Genomic DNA, 9,676 nt, shown 5'->3' with positions numbered 1-9,676 from the left:
AATCGACTTTGGCCTGGACGGATCTAATGACACTAACAAAGATGTTATATAATAAAATTGTGAATATGCTTGATTGCTAATAAGATTTTCGAGAAGGGTTGTTCAAACCTCACATTGTGTTTGCTGTTAAAAACGTCATATTGGAATATAATATTGTGAATGTGCTTAATTGCTGTTGAGATTGTCATGATTGTTTTCTGTTATTAGTGTCAATAAATTTGTTCAAACCAAAAAATCTCATCATTGCAGACGAAATTTTGCGAGACAATCCAAAACAACGCGAATAAAAATTTCAAGGTAATAATAAACCAGGCATGAAAATCTCCCACATTTTGGAGAAATTCACTGTTTCGAAGTCAAAAAGAGAACTACAGTATGTCACAAAAGTGAGTCGACTCCTCGCATTTCTGCAGAGATTTCATCAGAATGTTTAATTAAACAACCCAGAAGAAACATTGCTGTGACACAATGTAAAAGGGTATAATGCAATGTATTTTGTCCCCTAAAAAATGTAAATGTAAAATGTAAATGGTTTGCATTTATAGAGCGCTTTTCAAGTCACTGAAGACCTCCTAAAGCGCTTACAATGTGCTTCACACTTACCCATTCACACACACTCACACACCAATAGCAGTGTCAGCCATGCAAGGCAACTACCTGCTTATTGTTGAACGGTACACCACCCATTTGGTTGGGTTATTTTGAACAAACAACAAAGTATATTTGTTGTAGGGAAAAATTGAGATATTTTTTTGTGATGTTTTCAACAAACCAACATTTTAAGTAATGGCCAATTTTGAAGGGAGGGTTTTAGGAGAAAAAGAAAATGACCTATTTTTGGAAAGTCAAGCTCATTTAAAAGGACAGCGTGTATTATTTGACCACTACACGTAGCTGTGTTGCATAGTGCAAATAAACATGTGCTAAAAATCATAAGGATAAATACGAACTACTGACACTCAGTGACTAAAAAGTACAATTAATCTTCTCACATTTTTAGCCCAGCTTTTAGTTAGGTTTTTGTACCCATATAAAACGTAAAATATAGCTAATAGTAGCTAAACCCCAGGTAGCAAAAGTGAGTACACCCTGAAGTTAAAGTTCCTGAAGATCAATATTTTGTGTGCCCACCATGATGTTTCAGAACCACTTTCACGGTAATCCTTCTGGTCATGGATTTCACCAGAGCCTCACAAATTGCCACTAGAAAGCTGTTCCACTCCTCTATGACAACATCACTAAGATAGGGGATATTAAAAATCTTGTGCTTCTCCACCTTCTGCTTAAGGATGCCCTAAAAATGATCTATTGGATTAAGATCTTGAGGCGTGCTTGGTCAATCCATCCCCTTTACCCTTAGCCCTTTTAGAAAAGCCTTGGTCATCTTAAGAGGTGTATTTGGGGTCATTGTAAGGATGGAACATTGTTCTGCAACCCAGTTTCTGGAGGGTGGGGATCATTCCTTGCTCCAGTATTTCACATTACATCCTTGAGTGTTTCCCTTTCTGAAATACAACTCACCAATTCCAATTTGACTCATGCAGCCCCAAACCATGACATTCCCAACACCATGATTGTCTTTAGAAAGACACATACATGTTTGCACTGCTCACCCTGGCGGCGACCAGACGATAACGGTGCTTTATCTGAGTCAGATCAGGAGGCTTCTCCGGCTACTGTTTCTTGTGGGGGAGCGAACCCCTACCCGACAAAAGGGCTGGAGAGAGATGGGAGCCACCAGGCTGTACTTGCGCAAAACACAGTGGTATCCACCGGTTAAGGGATCAGTGAGCCGTATTATTAATTGCAACATACTCAAATATTAATAAGATTTTCTGTGTGTATTTCCTTGCTTTTAAACATGCTGTGCCTTTTAATGGACCTCTTGATGATGTCAGCACATATTCATTAGACAGGCGTATTGTGCGTTCTTGCAGCAGACGGTGCCACAGCATGTCTCAGACTATCTGCTTTAAATATTTTGTTGTGCGTAGTTGACTGTTTGAACGTTTGTATTTCATTTCATAGTTTTGTGTAAATTATTTTGTGAAATAAATAACTGACTAAATAAATAAAATAATAATCATAATACTAACACCCCGCGACCCTACTGAGGATAAGCGGTGCAGAAATGGATGGATGGATGATACTTACATCTGCCTTGCTTATTGCACATTTTGTATTTGTTAGTTTTTACCGCGCCCTAGTGGACATTACTTGTAAAAGGTCATTTTAGATACACTTCTGCGTAGTTGATAAAAGTATGAAACAACCTACATGCCGCATACATTTTTTCCCAGTATAACTAAAAATATTTTGTACTTTTGTTTTGAATCATACTTAATTGGATCTCATTGTAATTGATTCATGTTTTTTCCCTATAAAGAAAACTACAAGAAAACATACAAACTTATAGTTAAAATTGCTGCGTCTAATCATAAAAGATCACATAGACTCGTGAGACAAAGTTGTAAATTTGTCTTGTATGAAGTGTGAAGTGTAGAGTTTTTACGGGTTGAATATTAACCATCTAAACATTAGACTTTGATTTTTACTGTTATAAATCGCATACATGTTATCAAGTAGATTTCACTCAATATTACACAATGTAACCTAAATACTTTTAAGTCTTGCTCATCAATAAACCCTTAATGAATCATTGAAAGTTTGAAGGAACATCTCGATTTTTAAGATGGCAAAATGTGGGTGATAATGATGATTCCACTCTTTTTAATGATAGCAGTTGCATCGGCTCGCTACAGTTTAACTGTACGGGTCAGGTGTATCGACATTTCGTTCTGTGTACATTGTTACAAAGAATGACAATACAAGTAAATTATTTATTTTTATTTTTTAACAAATACACAACAGTGCATTTAATTGATTGTTATTGTGAGTTTTTCCTTGCCCTCATGTAGGTCTCAGATCAGGGGATGGTGTAATAATAGTCTGTAGTTTGCAATAATCTGTGGTCTGTGCAGCCCTTTGAGACTCTGTGATTAAGGGCTATACAAATAAACATGACTTGACTTGAAAAGGAGCACATGAGGGAGTATAAATTAATTGAACTCATTTCTTCTTTTTCTTCCCTTCTTTCTTTCCCTTCTTTTTGCTTTTCTTCTCTTCTACTTTCCGATAAATGCCGAATCCTTTCCGGACCATGACGCCTCTCCACCAAGACTGCACCTAAGAGGGTCAACGTCATGGAGTTATCTTACTGCGTTCCATACACCCTTTATAACAACATTGTGATGGCTGTTTACATTCCACTGGATTCTACCTTTCTCACCGTCCTTTCTTGCTTCTAGTTACAAACAGTGTCGATCATTGTCGGTGACTTAATCAGACGCATGTAAAGACTAAAAAGCCTAAATTAATTCGATATGTGAACCATGGAATCAGGGGGAATAAAACACTGGAAAATGTGTTTAGCGACATCATAAATATGAAGAACCGCCCCCTTCTCCCACCTTGATGGATCCGATCACCTCTTCCCCCAAATATACACCCCTCTGGACAAAAAAAGCCTCTGACAGCGAAAATTCAAACATGGCCTGAAGGCGCTCTCTCTTGGCTGCAGGACTGCTTATAACAGACTTGCTGGGGTGTGTTTGAAGACCATGACCAACAGGTATACAATTACACTGTACTTTCTGATGTAAAAACCTTTATAGACAATGTTAAATCACATAAAGGAATCAGGGTCTTTCCCGATCAAAAACCCTGGATAACCAGCAAAATTCGTACTCTTTTCAAGAACTGAATCACTGAAAAATACTTATACTGCTCGACCAGGGCTGACTTGAGGGGAGGCATTGAGTTTCCAAGGTCAAGATTACGAGAAGACTTGAGGACCATTTCGCCAGAAGAATAGAATCGATGTTGATGTTCCAGCACATTTAAGACTATATCCCCCAGACTGGACCTTTATCAGTTTGCCTAGAGGGCAAAACCGCTCTACAGATGATACCATAAATACCGTTATTCATACTGCGCTGAGCCACAGGTTGCTTTTCCTGGACTTCAGCTTGGTGTTAAAGACCATCATCCCGGGGATATTGGTAGAGACTCTATCCCACCTAGGCCATCCCCCCTCCATTTTTCTTTCCAGTTGCAGCGGCCTGTGAAACTCTTCCTCCCCAACTCGCAAGGCTTCCCCCCAAGGACCTGTGCCAAGCTCTCTGCTGTTTACACCTTGAACTGTTCACCATTCCACCACACAAACACTGCCTTATTTACCAATTTAGAGTGACATTCTTTTTCATCGTGTTTTTTTATCGTGTTTTTTTATCAGTATTATTTTGTTTATTCTGGAATGCCATGTCTTATGTCATTATAAACAATCTTGGTAACGTTTTTATGAATGACAATAGAGAATCTAATTGTAATTATGGTTTGGCACGGTGATACATATAGTGAGTGGTAGCAAACTGCATTATCATTTTTATTACATCATCTAATAATCAAATAGTTTTTCCATTAGTGTTAAGTGATAAGATGACGGTAATCGCCGATATAAACATCTTCAACACAACAGCCCCTGCTAAACACTTGGAATTTGTGATCAAACAGAAATGAAAAAAAAATCTAACCTTGAGGGCAGCTTTATTCTTAAGCTCCAGCTGGCGCAGTCTTTCTTCCTCCTCCCTTTCTTCCTTCACGACCTCCTCCATCTCGCTGTACTAAACACATTCTCACACATATCAATCAAAAGTGAATCGTCATAGAGGACGCCGGTGGTCGTGGTTCACCTTCTTTTGCATTGTCGTCAGAGTTTCCAAATTAGTCGCTCTCCTCTGGCGGGTACGCAAGAGATGCTGCTCCTTCTCCTGCATGTTCTTCTCAGTGCAATCTTGCCACTGCAGGAGCGTCTCTTGTAGTTCCTGTTCAGTGAGATGAACGTCAGATCTAATTGATCTATAACAGGGGTCTCAAACTCGCTGCCCAGCAGGCCAAGTGCAGCCAGGATGATAGTTTGAGGTCCCAGCCTTAGTAAGAAAGTTTAATGTGAGTGCAACCTATGTATATTTAGGAATAAATTATTCCAGATTGATTAATTTCCATAGAAATAGAAATAGAATTTGTATTATAACTTATAATACACAATATTGAAAAGCGCAATCCTGAAGTGCAAGATAATATCGTACAATAAGCTAACATACCTCATTAATATGGAGTTTTTTTTTGGTGTTGTTTTTTTTAAGTCTTATTTTGTATCGAGAAATGTTAAAAATATATTTGAAAACAGTGGAATTTTTCTAATCAGAACTTTTCTTGTGGAAAACCCATTTTGGCCCAGCCTCACCCAGAATTGATCTCTGGTGGCCCCCTAGGTAAAACAGTCCATAAAAAACATATCATACCATGCTATGCTATGCTATGCTATGCTATGCTATGCTATGCTATGCTATGGTCTAAGGTACAGTACTTGCTTTTTCCTATTTGGTTATGTTGATCAGAAGTATTTTTCATGTAAAATATTTGAGTCAGTAGTCTCTTTCAGTTCGCCAAACTTCATACCAACTTTTTGTTCAACCAACCGCATTATTCTTTTTTAGGAAGATCTTGGATTCTTCGTGAACTCTCTCCTGTAGTTTTAAATGGTCTACCAGCACCTGATAGAGACAAGAGACATAGTATTAGCGTACAAATTGGCATTGATCATCTGATTTGGTAGTGGATGTAGCCATATGGTTTTATTTTTGATTATTTTTAGACAAAAATCGAGCGTTGGTTGAGATTGGATACTTATATATATATGTAATATATATTACCCCGATTTTAGCTAACATGCATTGGCCCGCTGTTAGCTTAAGATGTGATTTTAAGGTTCTGTTGGTAGTATACAAAATCATGCAAGGACTTTCTCCCTCATATCTTTCAGATTTAATTTCACCCTTTATTACGGTCTGGAGCCTTTGCCCCGAAAATGCTGGTCTACTAGTGATCCCGAGAACCAGGAAGAGATCCGCAGGTTCGAGAGTGTTCTCCATTCGGGCCCCGGTGCTGGAATGCTCTTCCCCCTGAGATTCGATCTGCAACCTCAGTGGAAATGTTTAAATCTGAGCTTAAAACACATTTCTATTCTATAGCATATGAATAACCTATATTTTATGTTGACAATATCTGTGTATTATTCGCCCTCATGTAGGTTTTAGATCAGGGGATGGTATCATAATAGTCTGTGGTTTGCAAAAATCGGTGGTCTGTGCAGCCCTTTGAGACTCTTTGTGATTAAGGGCTATACGAATAAACATGACTTAACTTGACTTGATATATAAACAATAAATAAATTGATGAATTAATTAAACCACACAATTCAGTGATGGGATGGATGGACAGAAAATCAAACTGATAATGTATGGATGGTTAAACGAAAGGAAAATAATGACGAACTTATTCCAAAAATAATGGCCAGCTAAACTCACCTCCACTTTGTCTTGAAGTCGCTTCTCAGCCTCTGTCATCTCATTTTCTGTTTTCTGAAGCTTCTGTTCAGTGCTTCTATCCTCAAGTTCTTTTCTCGCGGCATTTGATTCAATTAGTCTGTGAAGCCGGTCGTTGAGATCGTCATGCATTGTTTGCAATTCCTGATACAGAGGACATATGAAAGTCAAAAATACATTTATTCACAACAACCAATGCTTATTTCAATCGACCATGTGGTGTCACCTTCAGTTGATCCACTTTCTCCTGCAGTGTCTCCTGCTCCTTTGGAAGTTTTTGCCTCCTCATTTCCATCTCCCTCTTGGCCTCTCTTGAGAGCAAATTATCCAATATATTAATAAACACATGTTTGACCTGATTTAATACATATTTAATTGCACCATTGCAACAGAAAAGCAAATGATGGGTGTGACATAATTTAACAATATAGCACTTTTCACAGGCTTAGCATATACTAATTCATGTTGCTTAACTAAATATATTACCCTGGGCTATGCGCGAATATCATTTTATTTTTGGGGCGCCCAGCGGTTGATCGTCAAACAGTGAAAATAGTTATTGTAACAAATCTTTGTCACCTCATTGTTACAAATAGAATATTATTTGTTTCATTTAAAAAAGAGCATTTTTTCACATTTGGAAGAGCTAATCTACTTCGACAAGTCTGCAATAAAAAGTCTTATATTTGAAAAAAAATGTTCTAGTTTTACTTTTCTTGTTTTACTTTAGTATTTTTTTTGTTATTTTCCTATAATCTTTCCTCATTGTGAGCCTCAAAGCATTGAGGGAAAAATATTTTAAAAATTACGTATAAAATGAGCAAAACTATCTGCCAATGTAGCAAGAACAAGATTTTTTTTCAGATTATAATACACTTTTACAGTGTGGGAGCAGGTGTCATTTTCTATCTCTCTCTCCCTCTCTCACCCTCTCTCTATCACATTCTCTCCCTTTCTCTCTTTCTCCATCTCTCTCCCTCTTTCTCCCATACATCTATCTTCTCTCTCCTATCATTCTCAACCGTCCCTTATTTGGTCACTCACTTCCCAGTTTAATATTCCTCTTAGCTGTGGTCACTTGTCTTGATTTCCCTCACATCACGATTCTCCCTTGTCACTAAACACTCAGTTTTTTTTGTCTTCCATGCCATGTCCCAAGCACTCTTGTCTCAGTGTCTTGTTATTCCAGTGTTTCCTTGGCTCTGTGCCAGTTTTTTGTTTTCCATGTCACATCCCAAGAACTCTTGTCTCAGTGTCTTGTCATTCCAGTGTACCGAATTCTTGCCTGCCTTTCCAGATCCCGAGCACTGCGTGACAAACTTTAAACTTAATGAAACACTGACATCTCGTTTCCTCACTTACTGTGTACCGAACCCTGCCCGAATAAAGGACAACTGTTTGAACGAATCAGTGTTTCTGCACTTGGCTTCCGCTATACCCCGAGTGGGTTCATGAAAAACACTTAATATGCAGTTGTTTCCCAATAAGTTATTTATGTTTAATTTTGACTTGATGTTAATAGTTAAGTTAGTTAACCTTTTACTGCTCTCAGCATTCTTCTCCTTGTCCTGTCCATCAACAACTTGGAGCAGACAAGTGAAGCTCTGTTTTTCCTCAAGCTCAACCCGTAACTTGGAGAAATGCTGAGAGATGTAGTGACTGGACATAAAGAATAAACATGGCAGGGTTTACCATCCGTCTCTAGGTAAAATCATTTGTCATTGTAACGATTTGATCGCAGTATTTGTCAGTACTCACCAATCACGTTTGACTTTTTTTACTCTTGCCTAAAGGTTCAAGAAAATCGAAAACAGCAACATAGTCATTACATGAGAAAGCACGTAGTACTTTTAGTGTTTACTGTGAATTGTCCAGCACAATCACCTGTGACTTTTCGGTGTTACACACTTTGTGTATCTGGAAGGTCAGTGCATGTTCTAGAATGTCCAGCTGGTCTGCACACTCCTCCAGTACGGCGGCAAGTCTAAGACTCTGGACACGGGACAGACACAACTGGACAAGACAGAAAGAAAAAAATTAAGGTCATCGTTTAAAAAATCTTTGTTAAGTTTGAACTTATGTAAACATTTAAAATAAGGTGAAAGGCATCAATGGATTTTGAACTTGCAATGATGACCGGGAGAGAAGCCTTCAGATAAGGCAGATCAGCCCTATAGGTGTGGGATTCAAAGAACAGCAACATGATTGGCCTATGATGGCCTATGATGTAAGTAAATGTTTTAGTTTGACCTGTACACACACTTGTCGCTCAGGTTAGGCCATTATTTGATAAAATCCCCAAACACAACAAAAAAATAAACATATTTTAGCTTGACCCGTTGTGGTCACAGTAGACCTGTGTGCTGCAGTATAAGGTAAAACAACCAGAAAACACAAAATCATCATCATACTTCAAAGTGCTTTTCAGGACACATAGGGTTGCTGTACACAGAATATCAAACAATAATAATAGAAAAAGAAAAGAAGCAAGTAATGAATACCTGATAAAAACAAAGTAAAGTTAATAAGGGGGCAGTATGTATCATTATTGTATTATTGTATGTATTAATATATGTTGTTGATGATGCTTAAAGGAACACTGTGTCATTTTTAACCACTAGATTGAATCAAATTTAATTGAAACATAAAACTAGCTGAAGTGCTATTAGCCGCTGCGCTCGTTTGTGCTGCCATCGTTATAATGTCGCTGTATTGTATAGTCAGTGCAACCAAAAGCGAGAGATCCAAAGCAGAAGGAAGAAAGGCGGACACATTTCTTGACATGTATTTGTGCTTTTTATTTCAATCAATATTGTTTTTCTTGAAGAAAGACGTTTGTTTTGTTCCTGGGAGGCTCTAAATAATACACAATATCACTTTAAACTGCAGATATTTAAAAAATAGAAATAAACCGTGTGGTGTCTGCGAAACAACAAATCACATTTCAAATTATAAAAAAACCATTCATGTCTTAATATGCATTTGAACATGGAAATAATACATATTTCCACACATGAAAATGCCTTAAAATAAGTGTATTCCTCGCTGGCGAGTTGTAATAGGTTCAAGAGACATTTTCAGTTGACATTATGAAATAATATTAAGGGGGGAAATAAATTCAAGATACAAAATGGCAAGTAATAATGCACTTACCTCCATGACATAATCGTGTGAAGAATTAAAAATCCTCCATAAAATCAAACACTGTGACTACTTGTGATCGTTTACAT

The 9,676-nt window shown here is 37.7% G+C and overlaps 1 protein-coding gene across 2 annotated transcripts; it reads right to left on the bottom strand.

Annotated features, from left to right (window-relative positions):
- Positions 1-2,838: 2,838 nt before the first annotated feature.
- On the bottom strand, positions 2,839-9,676 carry LOC148371780 (dynein regulatory complex protein 9-like). Of its 2 annotated transcripts, none has more exons than XM_088327934.1 (10): positions 9,600-9,676; positions 8,331-8,459; positions 8,205-8,233; positions 7,983-8,105; positions 6,673-6,757; positions 6,429-6,590; positions 5,541-5,615; positions 4,752-4,883; positions 4,593-4,682; positions 2,839-3,186 (listed from the first exon to the last, which is right to left on the bottom strand). In XM_088327934.1, exons 1-10 carry the CDS (start codon positions 9,603-9,605, stop codon positions 3,070-3,072), a joined length of 948 nt encoding a protein of 315 aa, XP_088184060.1. In that variant the 5' UTR covers positions 9,606-9,676; the 3' UTR covers positions 2,839-3,069. The 2 variants fall into 2 exon arrangements, with proteins under 2 accessions (XP_088184060.1, XP_088184061.1); XM_088327935.1 differs by having other exon boundaries at positions 4,593-4,677.

The sequence above is a fragment of the Urocampus carinirostris genome, chromosome 2, assembly GCF_059441175.1.
Source record: "Urocampus carinirostris isolate Australia breed hairy pipefish chromosome 2, RoL_Ucar_1.0, whole genome shotgun sequence".
NCBI classification, from domain to species: domain Eukaryota; kingdom Metazoa; phylum Chordata; class Actinopteri; order Syngnathiformes; family Syngnathidae; genus Urocampus; species Urocampus carinirostris.
This window is presented reverse-complemented; position numbering and strand designations above follow the sequence as displayed.

What these genes read in the sequence shown, in the direction of transcription:
- LOC148371780 (XM_088327934.1), bottom strand. An exon ending in AAAAAAGTCAAACGTGATTG is followed by an intron (nt 8,106 to 8,204) that starts GTGAGTACTGAC and finishes CTTTATGTCCAG; the next exon opens with TCACTACATCTCTCAGCATT. An exon ending in AGAATAAAGCTGCCCTCAAG is followed by an intron (nt 3,187 to 4,592) that starts GTTAGATTTTTT and finishes TGACCCTCTTAG; the next exon opens with GTGCAGTCTTGGTGGAGAGG.